The 26,899-nt window shown below is 44.3% G+C and overlaps 1 protein-coding gene across 1 annotated transcript; it reads right to left on the bottom strand.

Moving 5' to 3' along the window:
* Positions 1 to 171: 171 nt before the first annotated feature.
* LOC116971975 (tumor necrosis factor receptor superfamily member 11B-like) lies at positions 172 to 22,832 on the bottom strand. Its single transcript, XM_033019202.1, has 4 exons — positions 22,776 to 22,832; positions 6,368 to 6,770; positions 3,994 to 4,209; positions 172 to 703 (listed from the first exon to the last, which is right to left on the bottom strand). Exons 1-4 carry the CDS (start codon positions 22,818 to 22,820, stop codon positions 390 to 392), a joined length of 978 nt encoding a protein of 325 aa, XP_032875093.1. The 5' UTR covers positions 22,821 to 22,832; the 3' UTR covers positions 172 to 389.
* Positions 22,833 to 26,899: the final 4,067 nt, after the last annotated feature.

The raw sequence follows: 26,899 nt of genomic DNA, 5'->3' as shown, positions 1-26,899 counted from the left end.
TGAGTCACAAGAAAACAAAGAATCTGCTTGCAATTGCCAAATCTTTCAGCAAAGATTTAACGATTCATTTGAGGATTTTGCTTTGATGAGGCAATGTTGATTGAAATGTTTCAAAATACATTTTTTCCAATCTACAATACAATACAATACAATACAATTTTATTGACCAAGTTACAAGTCCGCAAAAAACAGCAAATTCTCAATTTTGTGTAATTAACACAAGAAACAAAAATATATATTTCTGCGTGTTGTTGCTGCTTGGTTTCAGTAAATTAGCGACTTATTGACACACTTTCTACATATAGTACATTACAGTTAAAATGCTGTAGAATGCCGTTGGTGTCACAAAGACATCCATATGAAGCTTACAGAGCATATTTCTTTCCCTCCTAGACCAATGCAGTTCTACTACCTTTATTTACCCGAAGCTTACGTGACAGTTTTTTGTAAATATTGCGAATGTTTGCTTTTTTCAACCCACGCATTAGTCCTTTAACAGTGTCCACGTGAGGATTGTCAATTCTCCATTGTTTCAGCTGAAGGAAGGTGCGTATTTGGCCTGCCTTTGTCCTCTGCACCCGTCGGGAATGTGGAGTAGTAGCTCCCTTCCCAGGCAAGCTCTCCAGCAGCATTTTCAGCTCTTTAGAAGTCAGTTTCTGACGGGCGATAAATTTAAAGATGGCTTCATCGCACAGCGCAATACCTGAGAAAAACCAGAAAAGGTGTTAAAGATGACATTATCGAGCAACATCTAAATGATATGTCCCAACCACAAATTTGTGATTGTAGCTTTACTATTCTGATGAGCAGGTCCTCAGCGGACTTGAAGGTAGACACAAAAAGCTGGAGGAACTCAGCGGGCCAGACAGCATCCCTGGAGAAAAGGAATAGATGATGTCTTGGGTCGAGACCTTCCCACGCATTTTAGTGGACTTGAAATCGATTAGGAAAAGTAAGAAGAGGATTGGCAGCCAAATTAACAAAAAACATTACAACTTCCATTACATTTTAATTAAATGATCCTTTAGAGTTTGTGATTATAAATGTCAGCCAGGAAGGAAAAGCTTGTAATGGGATCAAGCTAACCAAGGCTGGAAAAGTGACTCAGTAGCATTGAATTTGATGTTCCCTGAAACCAAAGCCGCGAGGTCGAGTCAGGCTGAGGACAGGGTCAGGCTGGGGATGGACCATGCCGCTGGGCACAAAGGAGAACTTGGCGTTGGGGGAGGGGGGAATTGCGAGTACAAAGGGCGACCTGGTGGTGGGACAAAGAGGGGATGAGTACTTTTTATAACTTTATATTCAAAAACTGCACCCAGCTAGGTACAAGTGACAATCAAGTATCATCATCAACGGGTGACCTTTGAAGAAGCGTCTTGACCCAAAACGTCACCCATTCCTCCGCTGAGTTACTGCAGCTTTTTGGTGGAATGAGCCGAGGTGTTCAGCGAAACGATTGCCGAGCCTGCGCTTGGTTTCGCTGCTATATAGGAGTCCACACCTGGAACAACGGATACAGTAAATGAGGTTGGAGGAGGTGCAAGTGAACCTCTGCCTCACCTGAAAAGATTGTCGGGGTCCTTGGACAGAGTCGAGGAAGGACAGGTGTTGCATCTCCAGTGGTTGCAGGGGAAAGTACCTGGGGTGGGGGTGGCTTGGGTGGGAAGGGACGAGTTACTAAACACTTTCCCAGCTGCCAAACACTTTAACTCCCCTGTCAGAGTGAGGCCCAGATCAAATTAGAGGAACAGCCCCTCATATTTCGCTTGGGCGGCTTACACCCCAGCGGTATGGATATTGACCTCTCTAACTTCAAGTAGCCCTTGATTTCCCTCTCTCTCCATCCCTCCCCCACTCCAGTTCTCTGACCAGCCTGACTGTCCCTCTAATTTGTATCTGTTTGCTTTGTTGTCACTTTCTCCGAGTGAATAGAATATAGAATAGAATAGAATAGCCTTTTATTGTCATCCAGACCGAAGTCTGAACGAAATTTAAGCAGTCATACATATAATACAATACAATAAAAAACAACAATAAACACATATTAACATCCACCACAGTGAGTCCACCCAACATCTCCTCACTGTGATGGAGGCAAAAGTCTTAGGGCTGCAGTCTCTTCCCTCCTCTTCTCCTTCTGCGCTGAGGCGATACCCCCCGGGCGATGTTAAAACCTGTCCTCGCGGCTCAAACACCGCGGCCCGGGGTAGTCGAAGCTGCCGCTCACCAGACCTGCTGACGCAGCCGCTGGCCCGCGGCCGAACCCCCGGTCTCAGGCCACCGCCACCAGAACTGCCGTCCCAGCCCCCGGAGCATCGTTCCAGCCCCGAGCCGGATCGCCCTCACGTGAGTACTGCCACCGTCTCAGCCTCGCGCCAGGCCGCCGCTCCTCCCTCGCGCCAGGCCGCCCCGACCAGGCACCGCTCCTCCCTCAGGCTGGGCCGCCCCGACCGGGCGCCGCTCCTCCCTCAGGCTGGGCCGCCCCGACCGGGCGCCGCTCCTCCCTCAGGCTGGGCCGCCCCGACCGGGCGCCGCTCCTCCCTCAGGCTGGGCAATGGTCTATTCATCATATTCCCTGACCTTCATCTCTTTTGAACTCTTACCCTTCCTTATCTCTGTCACTCGCTCTCCCCTGCTCAGTCTGAAGAAGGGTCACAACCAGATACGTCACCCATTCCTTCCATCCAGAGATGCTGCCTGTCCCGCTGACTTGCTCCAGCATTTGGTGTTTATCTTCGGTGTAAACCAGCATCTGCAGTTCCTTCCGACACAATATCATCATGCACACTACACAGAGAGATCCCGTTACCAAACCTCTAGTCCTACTTTCTCGGGACTTTAATGCATGACCAAGAAATTCAATGTTGGCTGTAGAACAGCTAGGGGAATGGGGTTGCCAATTTTATCACTCCCAATAAGGGACAATCAGTGGTGTGCCCGGTTAATACGGGACAGTTGGCAACCCTACGTACAACTGATGCACATAAGGGGGTCCGTGATGGGATGACAGGTGAATCACTCGTGCGTGGCGTCAACAGCACATGCAACACGCACACACGCATGCTGTTGTATCAGATCTAGGATCTGTCTGTAAGTGTGCCCTCTGGTGATTACAGAGCACAGTTGCTCCTCGACCTACGATGCTTCGACTTACGATGCATACTTATGGGGGGGGGGGGGGTGAAACTAACCCGGAGAATGAAAACCCACAAATGCCTGGTGGCCCAACCCTGAACACTCTGGTGATGGTAGGTTACGTGTATTAAATGTATTTTCGACACAATATTTTCGATTTATAATGGGTTTATCGGAACGTAACCCCATCGTAAGTTGAGGAGCAGCTGTAGTAGCAGCCAAATACGGGACAAGGGTGGTCCCGTGTTGGACAAACTAATTTATCCCAATATACGGGATGTCCCGGCTAATACGGGATGTCCCTGGCAACTCTGGTGCTGAACCCTGAAGCAGCAGATGGAGAACATCATGCAGAGATCCAGATGTGGCTCTGGTTGCTTCATGGAAGAAGCTGATCTCTTCGTGATCTCTTCGCACAGAGGGGAGGCAGACAGTATGATGAAATGTCCCAGCCCAGTGTGTATCTGACCCAATGCAACAAGGTCATGGTCAACACAGAAGTGCTAAAGGTTAATCATTTCCTGCGATCCCTTTATTATAAAGCGTAAATTTGTGGTTATGTATCAAGTACAGTATCCCTCATTCATCTGTGATTTGCTTCATGATGATTGCAGAAAGTACCTGAGCTAAATTTTAAAATGCTCTAGATTTTATAAAGCTGCAATTAATTGTAATTGAACTGGTCTTTTTAACAGTTTCAACGAGACAAGTGGACCTTCAATTCTTTAATAGGAATCTTCTGAAGAAACAATGAAGATTGTAACAAGTTGTCATTGATTCAAATCATGTAATGATCCAGAGATGAAGTGATATGAATTACTGCTTTATATCCCTGAATGTCGACAAGGGTCGGTTTACCTTTCTCCATTGGTGGATCCAAGCACTCGAAGGATGAAGCATCTCTCTTCCCACATGGTCGACACACGTTATCCTGAAATGCATCCCCCTGAAGAACTTGTTTCAAGCCGACCAGTGAGCAATTGGTGTGCTTTAGACAGGGGTGTATGGCAGAGTTATTAATGGAGAAGAACCGCTCTGGACACTGCCTGCACTCTGTATTGATGAAAGGCGTCCCTGGGGAGACAGAAAGGGAAAGTTGTAAAGATGCAGGCAAGAATTGCAATTCATATTGTCAGACCAGGGCATCAACTCGGTGAAATACGCTCTTTGGTCAGCCCGAGCGTTGTTGACCTCCCAGCTAAGCGAGATGTCCGCTTTGTGTGTTCCTTTTAATATGGGACCGCTGCCCTCACTTACAGAGACTCTCCATGGATGCTGCCTGCTCTGCTCCCCTAGCAGCCAGGGAGTCTACCATGAGCACAGTGTCTACATGTCAACACCTCAGAGAAGCCTCCAATGCAGGCACATGCTGGTGCCTGCCCTGCCTCTTCCAGTGAGCCAATGCAGAAGCAGATAAAGTCTGGTCTTCTGGAGTAGAAAGCACCAATCAATTCCTTAATACAGATGTGATATGTGGCATATAACTGGCTGGAATGTGGGAAGGAACTGCAGATGCTGGTTTAAACTGAAGATAGACACAAAAAGCTGGAGTAACTCAGCGGGTCTGACAGCATCTCGGAGGTAAAGGAATACTTGACGTTTCGGATCGGAAGAAGGGTCTCGACCCGAATATTCTCTCATTTCTTTTCTCCAGAGATGCTGTCTGACCCGCTGTGTTACTCCAGCATTTTGTGTCTAACTGGCTGGAATGATCCTGCAAGAAGGAGAGAGGGTAATTTGAAGGTTTCTGAAGGTATCAGTGGTGGCCGGGAGATGCCTTTAGCACTTCTGTGTTGACCATGAAAAGGAAAGTTAGGTCTAGAAGTACAGCTGCTCCTCGACCGACGATGGGGTTACGTTCCGATAAGCCCATCGTAAATCGATAAAATATTGAAAGTCGAAAATGCATTCAATACAATGCGATCACGTGGCCAGAAGTGAGCTGCGGCTCGCTGCCGTTGCCCAGTGTTTGCACCATCACAAAGTCGAGATATCGTAAGTCGAAGCATCGTAAATCGGGGAGCATCTGTAATGGGCACTTTTAGCTAGGTTTGGTGTTTGATGAGGCAAGCAAAGCTGAGAGTTCATGCTGCTAGCATGCAGGGTGTGCAAATTATTTATTTTCTTTATTCCATCAAAATCTGTCATTGTCCACAATATCACCAGTAATTCTGATGAGCGTTTGACAGCACTGGGTCTACATTCGCTGGAGTATAGAAGAATGAGGGGGGACCTCACTGAAATGTACAGAATAGTGAAAGGCTTGGATACTGTGGGTGTGGAGAGGATGTTTCCACTAGTGGGAGAGTCTAGGACTAGAGATCATAGCTTCAGAATTAAAGGACGTTTTTTTAGGAAGGAAATGAGGAGAAATGTCTTTAGCCAGAGGGTGGTGAATTTATGGATTTCTTTGGCAAAAAAGGCTGTGGAGGCCAAGTCAATGGATATTTTTAGGGCAGAGATCGATAGATTCTTGATTAGTACTGGTGTCAGGGGAGAAGGCAGGAGAATGGGGTTAGGCGGGAGAGATAGATCAGCCACGATTGAATGGCGGAGTAGACTTGGTGGGTCGAATGGGCTAATTCTACTATTGTTTATGATCTTATGATCTCTGTTCATCTTTTTCTCTGATGAGAACAATTCCAGCACCCCCTTTTTCTCCACAATTATGAAATTACATATTTTGCATTGATCATTTGGTGGGAAAGAGTAATGGCCTGTCCCACTGTATGAGGTAATTCAAGAGCTGTCCCGAGTTTAAAAAAAATCAAACTCGTGGTAAGTACGTAGAATGTATGTAGCGGGTACGTCGGAGTTCGGGACATCTCGTAGCGGCTCGTAATGCCAAAGGCGGGTACTCAGGAAACGCGGTAACTCGTGACGATTTTTCAGCAGTGTGAAAAATGTCCACGAGAGCCCTGAGTACCTACGAACGGCTATTACCGTAATTCTCCGAGTTCGGATCAGGGGAAACTCGGGAGAACTCTTGAATTACCTCGTACAGTGGGACAGGCCCTTTATGAAGAGTCATAATGAATAATCTGTTTGCACAATTGACTTAGGGAGTTTCTGGCTTCATATTTTCATGGGGGAAATAAACATTTTACTTTGATGATGTGCTCATAGTCAGAAATCTGTGCAATTCAAATAAACTTTATTCCACAAGAAAAATAATACATATTAATGGGAAGAAATATTGAGGGTAAAATAATCAGTTTCAAAAGTGACTTACCAAGCTTTTTTACACCAAATCCTGGTGGGCATTCAGAGTGCTTTAAGCAAAATTCAAACTCAAAGTAGCGGCCTTGAACACATTCACATACACGGTTGTGTGTGCTGTTGCATTCATGTTTAACATACTGATACTCTTTGCAAAACACATTGCAATACTGGCATTCACCAAGAGAGTTCCAGTATGCTGTATAGTGTGAATCAGGGCAAGGCGTGCATTCAGTTCTCTTCGATGCATTGCAGTGGCTCTTCCGGTAGGTACCAGGGGGGCATTGCTCACAGATGCGGAACTGTGACAACTCATCATCCCAGTACCGGTAGCGATGAGTAAACGCCATTTCCAGTTTGTTATGATCATCCTGTAGTGAATCACGAGGAAGTGATAGAAGAGATATAATGGAGAGCTAAAAATAAAAATAAGGAGGATTGTAAGGGCCCATCATAGTATACTTCAGCAGGACATTTGTCACAAGTTAGACACCAAAAGCTGGAGCAAATCAGTGGATCAGACAGCATCTCTGGAGAAAAGGATAGGTGACGTTTCAGGTCAAGACCCTACTTCAGAGTCTGAAGAAGGGCCTCGACCCGAAACATCACCTATTCCTTTTCTCCAGAGATGCTGTCTGACCCACTGAGTTATTCCAGCATTTTGTGTCTATCTTCAGTTTAAACTAATATCTGCAGTTCCTTCCTACGCATATGTTAAAGATAGTCTCTTCTGATAAATGTATGCAAATTGCACAGTGTTGAAATAAATATTGCAGCAAACTGTCACCGGGATCGCTCTTAAAGTGCTTCTGCTTGCTCGGTATCAGTTTCCTGCAGAACCTGCCAAGGGGCAGATCTCTACATGATTCATGCTGATTAATTGTCTTTCAAGTCATTGCAAAGGGAGACCTCATGGGCATGTACTGACTCAAACCTACAGTATTTACGCAACTGCCCAATAGCTAAATAGGAATAATAACTTTAGAAATTGCGGGGAGCAGTGTCTCTATTATTGATTACAAATGCTGTTTGACTGTCTACCTGCCTGTAACCCTTTCCTTCAATCAACATGAACAATTAAAACTCATGTTCCATATTATCAACCAGCCTAAAGGGCCTGTCCCACTTTCACGACTTAAATCAAAACCTCTGCCGAGTTTAAAGGACCTAAAAAAAAAAATCAAGATCGTGGTAATCTACGAACTCCTACGACCTTCCACGAATTCCTACAAACTCCTACGAGTATGTCTACGAATTCCCACGACTATTTCTATGCCCTCCTTACGAGTAAAAAGTTGCAATTTCTTTCATCCCGACCATTTTTTTACTCGTGGACATTTTTTATCGGGCTGGAAAAAACGTCCCGACTTACCTGATGCTAGGAGTACCTACGGCTAGCATAACGGGCCACTACGATATACCTACGAACTCCTACGACCTCCACATTACAAACATTCTGCGAGTTTAAATCAAGGGGAAAACTCGGGAGAATTAGTGAATTACCTCGTGAAGGTGGGACAGGCCCTTTACCTTTCTGCAGGTCTCGTGTAGGAAGGAACTGCAGATGCTGGTTTAGACCGTAAATAGACTCAAAATGCTGGAGCAAGTCAGCGGGACAGGCAGCATCTCTGGATGGAAGGAATGGGTGACGTATCAGGTTGTGACCCTTCTTCAGACTGAGCATCAGGGGAGAGCGAGTGACAGAGATAAGGAAGGGTAAGAGTTCAAAAGAGATGAGGGTCAGGGAATATGATGAATAGACCATTGTTCACTAGGAGAAAGTGACAACAAAGCAAACAGATACAAATTAGGGGGACAGTCAGACTGGTCAAAGAATTGGGATGGGGAGGGATGGAGAGAGAGGGAAATCAAGGGCTATCTGAAGTTAGAGAGGTCAATATCCATACCGCTGGGGTGTAAGCGGCCCAAGCGAAATATGAGGTGCTGTTACTCCAATTTGCGCTGGGCCTCACTCTGACAGTGGAGGAGGCCCAGGACAGAAAGGTCAGTGTGGGAATGGGAGGGGGAGTTAAAGTGTTTGACAACCGGGAAAGTGTTTAGTAACTCGTCCCTTCCCGCCCAAATCACCCCCACCCCAGGTACTTTCCCCTGCAACCACAGGAGATGCAACACCTGTCCCCATATCTCCACCCCTCGACTCCGTCCAAGGACCCCAACAACCTTTTCAGGTGAGGCAGATGTTCACTTGCACCTCCTCCAACCTCATCTACTGTATTCACTCATCCAGGTGGGGACTCCTGTATATCGGCGAGACCAAGCGCAGGCTTGGCGATCGTTTCGCTGAACACCTCCGCTGATTCCGCCTTAACCTACCGGATCTCCCGGTTGCTAAACACTTTAACTCTGGCTCCCATTCCCAATCTGACCTTTCTGTCCTGAGCCTCCTCCAATGAAAGAGCAAGGCCCAGCACAAATTGGAGGAACAGCACCTCACATTTCGCTTGGGTAGCTTACACCCCAGCAGATTGAACATTGACTTCTCTAACGTCAAGTAACCCTTACTTTCCCTCGCTCTCCATCCCTCCAAACCTTCCCAGTTTTTCGACCAGCCTGATTGTCCCTCTGATTAAATTTATCTCTGTTTATTTTGTTGTCAACTTCACTTAGTTAACAATGGTCTATTCATCATGTTCCTTAATCTTCATCTCTTTTGATCTCTTACTGCATTTCCTTATCTCTGTAACTCTCTCTCCCCTGAGGCTCAGTCTGAAGAAGGGTCTTGATCCGAAACATTACACATTCCTTCTGTCAAGAGATGCTGCCTGCCCCGGTGAGTTACTCCAGCATTTTGTGTCTATCTTACCTTAGGTCTTTCCCCTTTCCACCTTCTGCAGAGCCATTCCCTCCGAAACTCCCTGGTTAACTCATCCCTTCCCACCTAAGCCACCCCTTCCCCACGTACTTTCCCCTAAAACCGCAGGAAGTGCAACACCTGTCCCTATACCTCCTCCTTCGACAATGTCCGGGAATCCCAACAGTCCTTTCAGGTTTGGCAATGGTCCATTAGCACCTCCTCCAACCTCATTTACTGTATCCGTTGTTCAAGGCGTGAACTCTTATACATCGGCAAGACCAAACATAGACTGGGCGATCGTTTTGCTGAACACCTTCGCTCAGTCCGCCTGTACTTTAATTCCCTTTCCCATTCCGACAATGACCTTTCTGTCCTAGGTCTCCTCCTGGAGGAACAGCATCTCATATTTTGCTTGAGCCACTTACAATGCAGCGGTATGAATATTGAAGGTAGACACAAAATGCTGGAGTAACTCAGCGGGACAGGCAGCATCTCTGGAGAGAAGGAATGGGTGACAATTCGGGTCGAGACCCTTCTTCACTCAAAAGCCTGGAGAATATATCTCTTTATTTAAAATAAACTAAATAACTCATTTTATTTCAAAATAAACGTTTTTCTTGAAATGCAAAGTGCATTGTTTTTTTATATTCATAGTGTCATTTGGTGCTCTGCATTTGGAGAGAACACATTGGGCATGCTAGCACCATTGCCTCACCTAAGGCCTCTCCTGGCCGACTACAAAACCTCTAGCATTTAAGGGGCTTTCACTGCTCCCCCCATGTTTAGCAGCAGAAGGAATTTAATTGTCTGTCACTCTTTTCACCTCGCCCACAGCTAACAATGGCTAGTTTCCTTTATCATCGTAAATTTTTTGGGCATCTTTCATTCATTTGTTCTATATCTAAATACACCCATCTATATCCCTCGTTTCCTTTTCCCTTGACTCTCAGTCTGAAGAAGGGTCTTGATCCGAAATGTTACCCATTCCTTCTCTCCAGAGATGCTGTCTGTCCCGCTGAGTTTCTCTAGCTTTTTGAAAAGAAAATCCTCTCTTTTCTTTGTTGTATCACTGCAAAGTGGAATGTATTTCTAAACTTGTCAAAATGACAACATAATTATACCCGTAGCGACCATTTTGAAAAATACGCAGCCAACATTATCCTGATTCATGATGTTCTTTTTTTGGCAGGATCAGGTTACTTGAAGCCCTGTCCCACAGTACGAATTCATTCCAAGAGTTCTCCCGAGTTTGCATTGATTCGAACTCGGAGATTTACGGTAATGGCACTCGTCGGTACTCTGGGCTATCGTGGACATTTTTCATCATGTTGAAAAATCTTCATGAGCCTTCCCGTGCTTACCTACCATTAGCGAGTCTTCCCGAGTACCTGCCGTTAGCGTTACGAGCTGCAAAGAGACGTCCCCGAGCTCCGACGTACCCGCTACGTTCATTCTACGAGCTTACCACGAGTTTGAATTTTTTTAAACTCGGGAGAGCTCTTGGTATGAACTTGAACCGTGGGACAGGGCTATTATGATGCCTCATGTATTTTCCTAGAAGAGGCATTAATACACCAAATGACACATGAATTATTTGAGTGGAAGCTTTTATTTGCATAAATTCAATATAATTCTGGTAAGTGGTTTTATTATATGTCTGTTTCATTCTTCAGTCACCGTTTAATCAAAATTGTAAGACGTTCTGCGAACGTAAGCATTTGGCCATTGACAGCATGAAACTGCCCTTAAAAAATATTTGACATTTAATAAAATCTCGGTTTGTGGAACTGAGTCACTTGCATGTACAAGTTTAGAACTGCTCTCTTTAAATAAAGTCCCCATTCTCCCAACAGTTTAAAATTGATTTATGCACAAATATTTGTATAAATTAACAATTCCTTCTTTGTTCAGAACACATGTTCTTCCTCAAAAAGAATAACTGATTTTGTTTAAACACTTCCTCTGTGACTCATCTCTAAACTAACAGGATCACTTCTCCAGCTTTGGGTCCGATAAACTATCTGTGTTCTTTCTTTAGTCTGTACAAACTAAGATGGCAGCTGTATTGTGTTTATTTTCTCCCACTAAAAAGAGAGCAGCATTGCCTGAGCTATAGGGAGTAGTTGGGCAGACTAGGACTTTCATCATCATCATCGGCGGTCACTCGAAACAAGTATGACTGTCCTCTTCATAGGGTCATCTACTTGTGTGTCTGCGGATGTCTGTAGAGGCCGATCCGCGATCCACACACCTTGGTGCAACGTGGGCAGTGGAGACTGGCGGTGGTTGGTAGTCGCCGAGCCCCCTTCTCTCTCTCCTTACGGTGCTGGTGCTTTGTCTCTGCGACACGGCGTAGTTCCACTTTTTGAAGTGCAGCTTCTTCCTGCACGGATTTCCTCCAGGGGTGCCTGTCCAGTGCAATGTGCTCCCAATTGCTTGATATGATGTGGAATTTCTTCAGACTGTTCTTGATTTTGTCCTTGAAGCATTTCTTTGGCCCGCTGGGGGCTCGCCGACCTTCCTTCAATTGAGAGTACAGGACTTGTTTAGGGAGACGTGTGTTGGACATGCGGAAGACATGGCCAGTCCATCGAAGTTGGTGCTGCATTATTGTGGTGGTGATGCTGGTCATGTTGGCTTCCAGTTCCTCGTGCTGGCGAGAGCAGGAACAGGGAGATACGTGACCAGAATGTGTGGCTGAGGAACTGGTGCACGGGGCAGGGATTTAGATTCTTAGATCACTGGGATCTGTTTTGGAGTAAGGGGGAATGTACAAAAGGGACGGATTGCATCTTAACAGGTGTGGGACCAGCATTCTGGCAGGCAGGTTTGCCACTGCTACACGGGTGGTTTTAAACTGAATATGGGGGGTGGGGTGTCAAATGGGATAGTCGAGGATGGAGTTAAAGGGAAAGGGTTTCTTAAATGTGTGAGCGTAGAGACAGAGGGGTGTCAAATGAGGGTAGAATCAATAGGTAGCAAGGTGAAAAGTAAAAGTGGCAGGCAGACAAATCCAGGGCAAAAATCAAAAAGGGCCACTTTTCAACATAATTGTATAAGGGGTAAGAGTGTTGTAAAAACAAGCCTGAAGGCTTTGTGTCTCAATGCAAGGAGCATTCGTAATAAGGTGGATGAGTTGAATGTGCAGATAGCTATTAATGACTATGATATAGTTGGGATCATGGAGACATGGCTCCAGGGTGACCAAGGCTGGGAGCTGAACATCCAGGGATATTCAATATTCAGGAGGGATAGATAGAAAGGAAAAGGAGGTGGGGTAGCGTTGTTTGTTAGAGAGGAGATTAACGCAATAGAAAGGAAGGACATTAGCTTTGAGGATGTGGAATCGATATGGGTAGAGCTGTGAAACACTAAGGGACAGAAAACGCTAGTGGGAGTTGTGTACAGGCCACCTAACAGTAGTAGTGGAGTTGGGAATGGCATCAAACAGGAAATTAGAAATGCGTGCAACAAAGGTAAAACTGTTATAATGGGTGACTTCAATCTACATATAGATTGGGTGAATCAAATTGGCAAGGGTGCTGAGGAAGAGGATTTCTTGGAATGTATGTGGGATAGTTTTCTAAACCAACATGTAGAGGAACCAACGAGAGAGCAGGCTATTCTAGACTGGGTATTGAATAATGAGGAAGGGTTAGTTAGCAGTCTTGTTGTGCGTGGCCCCTTGGGCAAGAGTGACCATAATATGGTTGAGTTCTTCATTAGGATGGAGAGTGACATTGTTAATTCAGAAACAAGGGTCCTGAACTTAAAGAAAGGTAACTTTGAAGGTATGAGATGTGAATTGGCCAAGATAGACTGGCAATTGATTCTTAAAGGGTTGACGGTGGATATGCAATGGAAGGCATTTAAAGACTGCATGGATGAGCTACAACAATTGTTCATCCCAGTTTGGCAAAAGAATAAATCAGGGAAGGTAGTGCATCCGTGGATAACAAGGGAAATCAGGGATAGTATCAAAACAAAAGATGAAGCATACAAATTATCCAGAAAAAGCAGCCTACCAGAGAACTGGGAGAAATTCAGAGTCCAGCAGAGGAGGACAAAGGGCTTATTTAGGAAAGGGAAAATAGATTATGAAAGAAAACTGGCAGGGAACATAAAAACTGACTGCAAAAGTTTTTATAGATATGTGAAGAGAAAAAGATTAGTTAAAACAAATGTAGGTCCCTTGCAGTCAGAAACAGGTGAATTGATCATGGGGAACAAGGACATGGCAGACCAATTGAATAACTACTTTGGTTCTGTCTTCACTAAGGAAGACATAAATAATCTGCCGGAAATAGCAGGGGACCAGGGGTCAAATGAGATGGATGAACTGAGTGAAATCCAGGTTAGCCGGGAAGTGGTGTTAGGTAAATTGAATGGATTAAAGGCCGATAAATCCCCAGGGCCAGATAGGCTGCATCCCAGAGTACTTAAGGATGTAGCCCAAGAAATAGTGGATGCATTAGTGATAATTTTTCAAAATTTTTTAGATTCTGGAGTAGTGAAGGGTAGCTAATGTAACCCCACTTTTTAAAAAGGGAGGGAGAGAGAAAACGGGGAATTACAGACCAGTTAGTCTAACGTCGGTAGTGGGGAAACTGCTAGAATCAGTTATTAAAGATGGGATAGCAGCACATTTGGAAAGTGGTGAAATCATTGGACAAAGTCAGCATGGATTTATGAAAGGTAAATCATGTCTGACGAATCTTATAGAATTTTTCGAGGATGTAACAAGTAGAGTGGATAAGGGAGAACCAGTGGATGTGTTATATCTGGACTTTCAGAAGGCTTTCGACAAGGTCCCACATAAGAGATTAGTATACAAACTTAAAGCACACGGTATTGGGGGTTCAGTATTGATGTGGATAGAGAACTGGCTGGCAGACAGGAAGCAAAGAGTAGGAGTAAACGGGTCCTTTTCACAATGACAGGCAGTGACTAGTGGGGTACCGCAAGGCTCAGTGCTGGAACCCCAGCTATTCACAATATATATTAATGATTTGGACGAGGGAATTGAATGCAACATCTCCAAGTTTACGGATGACATGAAGCTGGGGGGCAGTGTTAGCTGTGAGGAGGATGCTCGGAGGCTGCAATGTGACTTGGATAGGCTGGGTGAGTGGGAAAATGCATGGCAGATGCAGTATAATGTGGATAAATGTGAGGTTATCCACTTTGGTGGCAAAAACAGGAAAGTAGACTATTATCTGAATGGTGGCCGATTAGGAAAAGGGGAGATGCAACGAGACCTGGGTGTCATGGTACACCAGTCATTAAAAGTAGGCATGCAGGTGCAGCAGGCAGTGAAGAAAGCGAATGGTATGTTAGCATTCATAGCAAAAGGATTTGAGTATAGGAGCAGGGAGGTTCTACTGCAGTTGTACAGGGTCTTGGTGAGACCACACCTGGAGTATTGCGTACAGTTTTGGTCTCCTAATCTGAGGAAAGACATTCTTGCCATAGAGGGAGTACAGAGAAGGTTCACCAGACTGATTCCTGGGATGTCAGGACTTTCATATGAAGAGAGACTGGATAGACTCGGTTGTACTCGCTAGAATTTAGAAGATTGAGGGGGGATCTTATAGAAACTTACAAAATTCTTAAGGGGTTGGACAGGCTAGATGCAGGAAGATTGTTCCCGATGTTGGGGAAGACCAGAACAAGGGGTCACAGTTTAAGGATAAGGGGGAAATCTTTTAGGACTGAGATGAGGAAAACATTTTTCACACAGAGAGTGGTGAATCTCTGGAATTCTCTGCCACAGAAGGTAGTTGAGGCCAGTTCCTTGGCTATATTTAAGAGAGATGTGGCCCTTGTGGCTAAAGGGATCAGGGGGTATGGAGAGAAGGCAGGCACAGGATACTGAGTTGGATGATCAGCCATGATCATATTGAATGGCGGTGCAGGCTCGAAGGGCCGAATGGCCTACTCCTGCACCTATTTTCTATGTTTCTATGTTTCCTCCTGAACGCTGATGTTGGTGCATATACTTTATTCCTTGGAGCACAGGAGGCTGATGGGTGATCTTATAGAGGTACTGTATATAAAAGGTGGGTTTACCATGAGGGAAATAGATAGGATGAATGCACAGAGTCTTTTACCCAGATTGGGGGAATCAAAAACTATTGAACATACATTTAAGGTGAGAGGGGAAAGATTTAAATGTAACCTGAAAGGCAGTTTTTTCGCACAGAGGGTGGTAGTGGAAGTAGTTCAGGCAGGTACAATAACAATATTTAAAAGACATTTGGACAGGTTAATTAATAGAGGTTTGGATATGGGCCAGGCATGGGCAAATGGAGACAAGCCTGGATGGGGCATCTTGTGATAGAGTGATATAGCGTGGAAACAGGCCCTTCAGCCCAACTTGCCCACACCGTCCAACATGTCCCAGCTTCACTAGTCCCACCTGCCTGCATTTGGCCCATATCCCTCCAAACCTGTCCTATCCATGTACCTTTCTAACTGTTTCTTAAACGTTGCACCAATCCCTGCCTCAGCTACCTCGTCTTGCAGCTCGTTCTAAACACCCACCACCGTTTGTGTGAAAATGTTATCCCTCTGATTCCTATTACATTTTTTCCCCTTCACCTTAAACCTATGTCCTCTGGTCCTCGATTCCCCTACTCTAGGATGAGTTGGCCAAAAAGGCCGTGTTCCCGTGCTGTATGACTCTGTGACACGATAACTCGTCTTTGTGCTGAAGTAAAGGACCCGTGCAAAGTGACTTAATTCATGTTTTTGTCCGTGGTCAATAATGTCAATCATGGTTGGAAAATTAATGGTGCTTCCGTTCCCACAGGATGCTGCCAAAACTGAGCATTTCCAGTAATTTGTGGTTTATTTTAACATGGGGTTCTGCTGCATTTCCAGTAGTGAGTTCAGTATGCTCCGGGAATGGGGATTGGAGTGAGTTATAGAGAACAAGAGTCACTGACGGCTGTTACTGGAAAGACAAAGGAACTCTTTTACTCCCTTTGGCTCTGCACTAGATGAAACTCATCTGTAAGACAAACAATGAAATTGGACGAAATTGCCTAATCCTGATGAAGGTCCATCGAGTAAGATGGGACCTTAGAAAAAGGGGCCACAGATTTAGCCACGGAATCATGACTGCTCAGACCATTGCTAAAAAAGGTGTGTTTTGTGCTCATTGAAATGGTGAATTGTACACAATTTTTATTTCAGTTCCTGGCTTGCCAAATAATTCCAAAGGCAGCACTCAGGAGAACTCCAGATTGTTCATCTCTTTCTCGGCAGTTCCCTGCTCCCTTCGCCACACAGAATCTACTGTAAATCCCTTGCAAATTTCCAACATCTTGCAATTTTTCTGTTTATCGTGTTTAAATACTAACATTCTCTCACATAAATTGGAACCAAGTCCTATGTTTCTTGAATAATACTGTTCTCTTTACATGCTCTTCAGACCTACACAACCTAGAAAGAAGTTGTAATTGCATAATATTGTGGAGTAAATCAATGCAGGAGCTGATAGCCCCGACACGGAAGGCTCCCCGCCGGCTACGGGAGTCAAGATCATCCCGTCAACAGAAGGCTCGAGCGCGGGAGAACAAAAAAGGGAAGAGATTGAACTTTTTTTCGCCTTCCATCACAGTGAGGAATGTGGAGGAGTCACTGTGGTGGATGTTTATGTTAAAATGTGTTTTGTGTGTTCCGTTGCTTTTTATTTGAATGACTGACTTGGCAAATGAAATTCCTCGTATGATGCAAAACATATTTGGCTAATAAAGTATTATTATGATTATGATTATGATTAGAGGTCATGACCAATTCTGGAAGTGGAACATGCTGGATTGTGTTATGGCAGGAACATAAAAACATGGGATCAACAAATTCCATTATAAAACCTAATATAACACGAAACATTATGCGCAATTTGGCAAGATGGTGTTCAGAGCAAATACCTTCCTGTGGACTGCTGAAAATGTTATGATGCGATATAGTCATTGAGAACCCAAAATGTGCAAAAGTTTCAATTGAACCTACCGTTCTTTGAGCACACTCATGTGTCAGAGTATCAGTCCAGGGACAGCACGGTGGCGCAGTGATAGAGTTGCAGCACCAGAGACCCAGGTTCCATCCTGACTACAGGTGCTGTCTGTACTGAGTTTGTACATTCTCCCCGTGACCTGCGTGGGTTTTCTCCGAGATCTTTAGTTTCATCCCACACTCCAAAGGTGTACAGGAATGTAGGTTAAATGGCTTGGTGTAAATGTAAATTGTCCCTCGTGGGTGTAGGGTTGTGCAAATGTAGGGGATCGCTGGTCATGTCGACTCGGTGGACTGAAGGGCCTGTTTCCGCGCTGTATCTCTAAACTAAACTAAATTAAAATGGCTGCTAACAATTCCAAATTCACATAAACTGATTTTCATTGTGAGGCCATTACATGCTTATTTGTCAAAGATCTTTTGAACATGAATGCAAGGAATAGAAGCAGATGATGACTACATGGGTCCCTAAATTATTCCATCTTTCAACAGTATCATGGCTAATCCTATATTTTTCCTCAATTCACATTCCTGCCCATTTCCTGTAACATCTGACTCTTCTTGGGTCCTGACATAACTTTGAAAGTAGTTCAGCTCCCACACAGCGACACGGTGGCACAGCGGTAGAGTTGCTGCCTTACAGCGCTTACAACACCGGAGACCCGGGTTCGATCCTACCTACGGGTGCTGTCTGTACGGAGTTTGTACGTTCTCCCCGTGACCGCATGGGTTTTCTCGGAGATCTTCGGTATCCTCCCACACTCCAAAGACGTACAGGTTTGTAGGTTAATTGGCTTGGGTTTGTATACTTGGTATAAGTGTAAAATTGTCCCTGATGTGTGTCGGCGTATGTTAAAGTTTGGGGATCGCTGGTCGGCGCCCAAGGGTCTGTTTCCGCGCTATATCTCTAAACTAAACTAAACACAAAGGGCGGCACAGTGACACTTCTGGCTGAGCTGCTGTCTCACAGCGGCAGGGACCCGAGTTTGATCCTGACCTCAGGGGTTGCCTGTTTAGAGTTTACGCGTTCTCCTGCGTCTGCGTGGATTTCCTCCAGGTGCTTTGGTTTCCTCCCACATCCCAAAGACGTGCAGGTGTGTAGGTTAATAGTCCTTTGTAAATTCCCTGAGTGTGCAGGGAGCGGGTGAGAAAGTGGGATAACAGGGGACTAGTGCTGATGGAAAATCAATGGTCTGCGTGGACTCGGTGGGCAGAAGGGCCTCAATTCAAACAGTGTGTGTCTGAGCTGCTCACTTTCTTCATAACACACTCATTTATCTCATAGATCAACCTAGTGAACTATCTGCCATGCAGATTGGGGCGTCAGCAGTTCAGGCACTAATGATGTAACCAGGAATGTTAAACCTTCTAAATGAAATATAGGGTTGAAAATCCAAGGTGAAGTCATAGAAACACAGAAATATAGAAAATAGGTGCAGGAGGAGGCCATTCGGCCCTTCGGGCCAGCACTGCCATTCATTGTGATCATGGCTGACCGTCCCCAATCAATAACCCGTGCCTGCCTTCTCCCCATATCCCTTGATTCCACTAGCCCTGAGAGCTCTATCAAACTCTCTCTTAAATCCATCCAGTGATTTGGCCTCCACTGCCATCTGTGGCAGGGAATTCCACAAATTCACAACTCTCTGGTGAAAAGTTTTTTCTCACCTCAGTCTTAAATGGCCTCCCCTTTATTCTAAGACTGTGGCCCCTGGTTCTGGAATCACCCAACATTGGGAACATTTTTCCTGCATCTAGCTTGTCCAGTCCTTTTATAATTTTATATGTTTCTATAAGTCGGGCAGACAAAGTCCCATTTTCAGTGCAGTATTCTTTTCACCCCCCCCCCCACCTTTCTTTCTTCATTTCATTACTTGATAGGTCTGCGCTCACATGGCATTCAAGCTGCATCTCACCAGTTTATCTTTCTTCACATTCTGTTCTAATGAATTTCATTCCCTTGTTCGCCCAGATGACACTGAATCCTTGCCTTTGGTCAGCCCGAGCCTGCAGATATTGGAGCAGATGGGCAGGAAGATTCTTGGTGACCCTCCACACACTGGAGCCGACCAGCATGATAAAACAGATGGGCACAGAATCTCCGGCAGGATGGGAAGGATGGCCCTTCCTAAACAGCTGGCACATCTGGATGTTGTTATGCCAGCTGCCAAAGTTGCCACTGACATGTGGAAGTTAATAATGATTTAAAAATACAAAATGGATTCCGATGAAACAGGTTTTCGGCGCCTTCTATTAAATTGCTAAGCTAGCAAAAAAGCACTAACCCTTGCTTCCAGTACATTAACAAGATCAGCTGACTGTCGATGTTCCTCTTTCCAATAACATAAGCGAGATAAAAAGCACATGTTTCACGAATGTCTCCTCTACAATGTAAACATTGAGAGAGAATTCAGACTAGGATTATGATGTGCGTCATAAGTAGAAAACTCCAAAATGTTTGTTCTGCAGAAATATAGCCCTCTCATATAACCATATATGGCTAACCTTTCCTCTGTCAGAAGAACCTGTCAATCTTCTTGTGCTGTCAATCTTCAGGATCTGTCAAACTTAAGAAGCAAGAGGCTGTGCTAAGCTTTATAGATAATGTATTGCTGAATCGTCGATTATTGGAGTATATATATGTAATTCAATCACTGCCCCTTTGTGTGGGGATGAGAACTCTGTATAGTTTGTAATCTGCATACTGTTAAGAGTTTTACCACACCCACACCCGCAGGGATATTTAAAAGTAGTTATAATTAATGAAAGTAATTGAAAATAAATCACATTTTTCTAAAACATTAAAACGTCAATCATAAATACATACTAAAAAAAAAAGTAATGAATGTGTATGGCATTCTTGACTTCATCAGTCAGAGCATTTGATGTAAATATTTGGGAAGTCATCTTGCAGCTTTATCGAACGTTGGTTCGGCCACAATGGACACAACATGCTGGAGTAACTCAGTGGGTCAGGCAGCATCTCTGGAGAGAAGGAATGGGTGACGTTTCAGGTCAAGACCCTTCTTCAGTCTGAGTTACTCCAGCATGTTGTGTCTATCTCTGGTTTAAACCAGCATCTGCAGTTCCTTCCTACAGCATTGTGGTTGGGGCACATTGGGAGTATCGTGTGCAGCTCTGCTCATTGCATTACAGGAAGGAGGGTAAGGTTTTCGAATCAAGTCAAAGTATCTAATTGTCATATCCACCAACAATGGAAGAGTGAAATTCTTAAACCCCTGTCCCACGGTACGAGTTCATTCCAAGAGTTCTCCCGAGTTTGCCCTGATTCGAACTCGGACATTTACGGTAATGGTACTCGGGGCTCTCGTGGACATTTTTCATCATGTTGAAAAATCTTCACGAGTCTTCCCGTGCTTACCTGTCGTTAGCGAGTCTTCCCGAGTACCTGCCGTTAGCGCTAAGAGACGTCCCCGAGCTCTGACGTACCCGCTACGTCATTCTCCGTGCTTACCACGAGTTTGATTTTTTTTAAACTTGGGGGAGCTCTTGGAATGAACTCGCACTGTGGGACAGGGCTATTAGGAGAGGGTGCAGATGAAGATCAACGGCAGGTTGCCTGGATTAGAAACAATTAACTATAAGGAGAGGTTGGATCTGAGAGAAATATATCAAATGATGAGAATCATAAACAGTCATCTTTTCCCCAAGGTATAAACATTGAATACAGGAGGGACATGGGTTTATGGTGAAGGAGCAATGTTTTAAAGTAGATTTGCAGGGCAAACTTTTATACAGATTACGGTAAATGCTTGGAATGCACGACTATTGCAGGTGATAATACCAAATATGTTAGTAATATTTTAGACATGAACAGGCAGGGAATGGAGGGATACGGATTATTGCAGGTGGCATTAGATTACTTTGGCTTCATGGTAGGCACAGACATGGTTGACTGATGGACCTTTTTCTATCGAAGAAAGACACAAAAAGTTGGAGTAACTCAACGGGTCAGACAGCATCCCTGGAGAAAAGAAATAGGTAACGTTTCGTGTCGAGACCCTTCTTCAGACTGAGAGTCTGGGGAAAGGGAAACGAGAGATATAGACGGTGATGTAGAGAGATATAGAACAAATGCATGAAAGAGATGATAGACGCAAAATGATGGAGTAACTCAACGGGTAAGACAGCATCCCTGGAGAAAAGGAATAGATGACGATTCGGGTCAAGACCCTTTTTCAGACTGAGTCAGAGGAAAGGGAAACGAGAGATATAGACCACGATGTAGAGAGTTATAGAGCAAATGAATGAAAGATATGCAAAAAGATACGATGATAAAGGAAATGGGCCATTGTTAGCTGTGGGAAAGGTGAAAATGAGTACAGACAATGAGACTCGACAGACGACTTTGAAGCTGGTATGACTTGAGTGGGGGATGGATGTAGAGAGGGAGGATGCAAGGGTATCTATGCTTCTATGTTGCACTTTTCCACGTTTCTCCATTTCTGCAGGTACAACCTGTCCTTCAGTTCTTACTCTGATTCTTGTAATTTTCATGCTGTCAATACTGAACAATGTCATGGCATAATAACACACTCAACAACATGCTCACAACGCAGAAAGCATAGCATGATTTTCACGTTGCATTCACTGTGACAAGGATGGATTGTGGATTTTTCATACAGAGAGTTGTGAGTCTGTGGAATTCTCTGCCTCAGAGGACGGTGGAGGCCGGTTCTCTGGATACTTTAAAGAGGGAGCTAGATAGGGCTCTTAAAGACAGCAGAGTCAGGGGATATGGGGAGAAGGCAGGAACGGGGTACTGATTGTGGATGATCAGCCATGATCACAGTGAATGGCGGTGCTGGCTCAAAAGGGCTGAATGGCCTACTCCTGCACCTATTGTCAATTGTCTATAACACTGACGGAAACAGGAAAGGCTGATTAGATCATGGAACATAGAACAATACAGAACAGGAACTGGCCCTTTGGCCCTTTGGCCCACAATGTCAGCACTGAATATGATGCCAAAATAAACTAATCTCATCTACCTGTTCGAGATCCTTATCCCTCCAATTCCCTATATATCCACATGCCTATCTAAAAACCTCTTGAATGCCAGTATCATATCCAGCTCCACTACCATCCCTGCAATGCATGTCAGACACCCACCTCACTCTTGCCCCACACATCTTCTTTAAACTTGCCCCTCTCACCTCAAAGCTGTTATGTTGATTATTGCAGCAAACCTCTGTTAATCTACCATTGAAATTGACTGAGTATCTTTATCTTCCAACTTCCACCGACTCTTACTACCTTACTCAGTGAATTATTGCAATTGGATTATGTTTTGCACAAATATATTTTACCAATAGCTGTCGAAAATTCCAATGTTAGGATAATGCAGGTGTGAGACGAGATCATGTATTTCTGTTATTGTTAATGTTTTCAACCTATTTTCGGTTCACTGATTGTACAAAAAATGTAATTGCTGAACTCACTGAACAGTAAAGTTGCATAAATGCGACTACTTTGAAAGATCAGAACAACAATAACAGTGACTAATCATAATCCTATCACGCAGTCTTACAAAGGAAAGACTGTTTAACAGACATAGAGTACTTACCACGACGGTGGAGAAGGTAATGTCAATCATGTTTGTGCTTTGCATGAGCAGCAAAGTGTAATTTTACGGTAGAGTGGGAACTTTTTTGAGAGTTGCTCTTTTATATTTCCACAAATTGACTTCATACCAATTCATCCAATGAAAATCAGAAGTAGCCAATTAACCTGAGATTTGCATATCACTGATCCTTTAGATTCTAGGTTTGGGACTTCAGGTTTAATAAACACAACACGGATGTTACATTGTTTCTAACTCATTTATAGTATTAAAAATGCACAATTTAGCAATGTAAATGAAAATGAGTCTATCACAGCAACAGTAATTCGGAATGTATGTCTTGGGGTTGGAATGTTAAATGTACATTACAAGAGGGGATTAACTATGGCAATATTTAACTGCAGATGCTGGTTTAAACCGAAGACAGACACAAAAAGCTGGAGTAACTCAGTGAGTCAGACAGCATCTCTGGAGAGAAGGAATAGGTAACGTTTCGGGTTGAGACCCTTCTTCAGACTGACGTTTCGGATCGAGAGCCTTCTTCACTCTGAAGAATTTAGTCTGACCCTTCTTCAGTCTGAAGAAGGATCCCGACCCAAAATGTCACCTATTTCTTTTCTCCAGAGATGCTGTCTGACCCGCTGAGTTGCTCCAGCTTTTTGTGTCTAACCATGGCAAGCTGGCAGATATCATTACAGTGGGAAGGAGTTGGACAAAGAAACAGTTGAATAAAATAATCACGGGAACAAAGGTGAGATTGCCCCGAGATTGACACAAAATGCTGGAGTAACTCAGCGGGACAGGCAGCATCTCTGGAGAGAAGGAATGGGTGATGTTTCGGGTTGAGACCCTTCTTCAGACTGGTTAGGGATAAGAGAAAGGAGAGATATAGACGGTGACGTGGAGAGACAAAGAACAATGAATTAAAGATATGCAAAAGAGTAATGATGATAAAGGAAACAGGCAATTGGAAGCTGTTTGTTGGTTGAAAATGAGAAGCTGGTGCGACTTGGGTGAGGGAGGGATAGGGCGAGAGGGAATGCCGGGGCTACCTGAAGTTAGAGAAATCAATATTCATACAACTGGGCTGTAAGCTGCCCAAACGAAATATGACATGCTGTCCCTCCAATTTGTGTTTAGCCTCACTCTGACAATGGAGGAGACCGAGGACAGAAAGGTCTGTGTAGGAATGGGAAGGAGAATTAAAGGGGCCAGAAAATTGCCCCTATCAGTTTGGCAATAAGAATTAGCAAAATGATGTAAGGAGAAGTTATTTTGTAAATATATGGGGGGTTTTTCTACCCAAGATAGAGTGGCACAGTGGTGCAGCGGTAGAGTTGCTGCCTCATAGTGCTAGAGACCCAGGTTTTATCCTGACCCCTGGTGTTGTCCCTGTAGAGATTCTACATTCTTCCTGTGACTGCATAAATCTCCTTTGGGTGCTCCGATTACCTCCCACATCCCAAAGACCTGCGGGTTTTTAGGTTAATTGGCCACTGCAAATTCCACCTGGTGTGCAGGAAATGGATGCAAAAGCAGGGTAACAGAACTAGTGTGAACGAGGCCAAACTGGGCCAACAGTTAGCTAACCGTTCTCTACGAAACCTTCTCTGACCAGCTGCTCCAGCTTTGTATCTTTGTATCCAACCACAACAGTTTCGGCATCTTTGAGGCACTGCATAGCTACTGGACTGAATAACGAGTCGAGGGCGATTCTGAAGTATTCCATATACAGGCAGTCCCCAGATAATGACGGGAATAACATTCCTGAGAACAAGAGAAGGAATTTGCAGAGTGATTACAAGATGGCATCTTAGAACAAGATGGCTTCTTCTTTGGCGGTGGAGCCTACCAGGGAAAGGGCAATTCTGGATTTTGTGTAGTGTAATGAACTGGATTTGATTAGGGAGTTTAAGGTAAAGGAACCTCAAGGAAGTACTGACCACAAAATATGATAAAATTCAACCTGCAGTTTGAGAGGGAGAAGATGAAATCAGATGCGTTGAGTAAAGGTATCTACAGAAGCATGAGGGAAGAGCTGGCGAAAGTTGATTGGAAAGGACTCTAGCAGCAATGACAGGAATTTCTAGGAATAATTCAGTAGGCGCAGGATCTTTTCATCCTAAAGAGGAAAAAAGATTCTAAGGGGAGAATGAGGCGACTGTGGCTGACTAGGGAAGTCAAATACAGCATAAAACTAAAGGAGAAGGCATATAACATTGCACAGATTCGTGGGAAGCTAGAGGAAAACCAACCGAAGGTAACTAAAAACACAATGAGGGGAGAAAAGATGAAATATGAAACTATCAATAATCTAAAAGAGAATAGCAACAGTTTCTTCAGATATATAAAGAGTAAGAAAGAGGCAATAGTGGACATTGGACAACTGGAAAATGATGCTGGACAAGTGATAATGGAGAATGAAGAAATGGCAGAGGAATTGAATAACTAGTTTGCAACAGTCTTCACTGAGGAAGACACCAGCAACCTGCTGGAAATTCAAGAGAGCCAAGGGGTAGATTTTAGTGGAGTTGCTATTTCCAAGGAGAAGGTGCTTGAGAAGCTGAAAGGTCTGAAGGTGGATAAATCACCTGGACCAGATGGACTGCACCCCAGAGTTCTGAAAGTGGTAGCTTTAGAGATTGTGGAGGCATAGTAGCAATCTTGAAAGTCAAGAATTATCCCAGAGGATTGGAGAATTGCAATTACTCCGCTGTTCAAGAAGGGAGTGAGGCCAAAACTACAGTATAGGCTGCTTAGCCTGACTTCAGTGGTTGGTAAGATGTGCATTATTAAAGATAAGTTCAGAATACTTAGAAGGACATGATAAAATAGGCCAAAGTCAGCATGGTTTTCTGATGGGGAGATCTTGTCTGACAATCTATTGGAATTCTTTGAGGAAGTAAATAGCAGAATAGACAAAGGAGAGTCAGTGGATGTTGTACTTGGATTTTCAGAAGGCCTTTGATAAAATGCTGCATGCGAGGCTGCTAAACAAGATGAGAGCCTATGAGGAAAGATACTAGCATGGATAAAGGATTGACTGAATGGCAGAAGGCAAAGAGTGGGAAGCAAGTGGGCTTTTTCTGGTTGGTTGCCGGTGACTAAGTGCCATTTTTTCAGTTTAGTTTAGTTTAGTTTAGTTTAATTTATTCTCACATGTACCGAGGTACAGTGAAAGGCTTTTTGTCGCCTGCTCTCCAGGCAGCGGAAGGACTATACATGATTACAATCAAGCTTTTCACACTGTACAGATGAGGGATAAAGAGAATAATGCTTCGTGCAAACTAAATCAAAGGTAGATGGTAGTCAGGACTGCTCTCTAATTCATGATAGGATGACTCAGTTGCCGGATAACAGCTGGGAAGAAACTGTCCCTGAATCTGGAGGTGTGTGCTTTCACATTTCTGTACCTCTTTCCTGATGGGAGAGGGGAGAAGAGAGAGTGACCAAGGTGAGACTCATCCTTGATAATGCTGTTGGCCTGGCTGAGGCGGAGTGAAGTGTAGATGGAGTCAATGGAAGGGAGGTTGGTTTGTGTGATGGTCTGGGCTGTGTCCACAATTCTCTGTCATTTCTTGTGATCTTGGATGGAGCTGTTCCCAAACCATGCTGCGATGCATCCTGTTAAAATACTTTCTACAGCGCATCCGTAGAAGTTGGTGAGAGTTGTTGGGGACATGTTGAACTTCCTAAGCCTTCTAAGGAAGTAGAGGCATTGATATGCTCTCTTGGTCTTTGCTTTGATATGGGTGGTCCAGGACAAGTTACTGGTAATATTTACTCTTAGGAACATGAAGCTTTCAACCATCTCGACTACAACGCCATCAATGTATACCGGAGTATGTGTACCATTCGCTTCCTGAAGTTGATCACAATCACTTTTGTCTTGTTGACACTGACAAAAAGGTTGTCGTCTTGGCACCAGGTTATGAGGTTCTCAATCTCCTTCCTGTATTGCGTCTCGTCAGTATTTGATATCTGCACCACTTGGTGGTGTCGTCTGGAAATGTGTAAATTGAGTTGGATTTGTTCTGCAAGGGTCGGTGTTGGTTCCGTTACTTTTCCCACTGTTTATTAATGATCTGGATGATCAACTTGGTGGTCAAGTTTGCGGGTGCTATAAA

This window comes from Amblyraja radiata, chromosome 4 (assembly GCF_010909765.2).
Source record: "Amblyraja radiata isolate CabotCenter1 chromosome 4, sAmbRad1.1.pri, whole genome shotgun sequence".
NCBI lineage: Eukaryota > Metazoa > Chordata > Chondrichthyes > Rajiformes > Rajidae > Amblyraja > Amblyraja radiata.
The sequence above is the reverse complement of the archived record's forward strand: the minus strand, read 5'-3'. Positions and strand labels throughout refer to the sequence as shown.

Coding starts and splice junctions, on each gene's coding strand:
- LOC116971975 (XM_033019202.1), bottom strand. CDS start 22,820: ATGCAAAGCACAAACATGATTGACATTACCTTCTCCACCGTCGTG. Junction 6,771..22,775: donor TTACCTTCTCCACCGTCGTG/GTAAGTACTCTA, acceptor TTTTATTTTTAG/CTCTCCATTATATCTCTTCT. Junction 4,210..6,367: donor ATTTGGTGTAAAAAAGCTTG/GTAAGTCACTTT, acceptor CTGTCTCCCCAG/GGACGCCTTTCATCAATACA.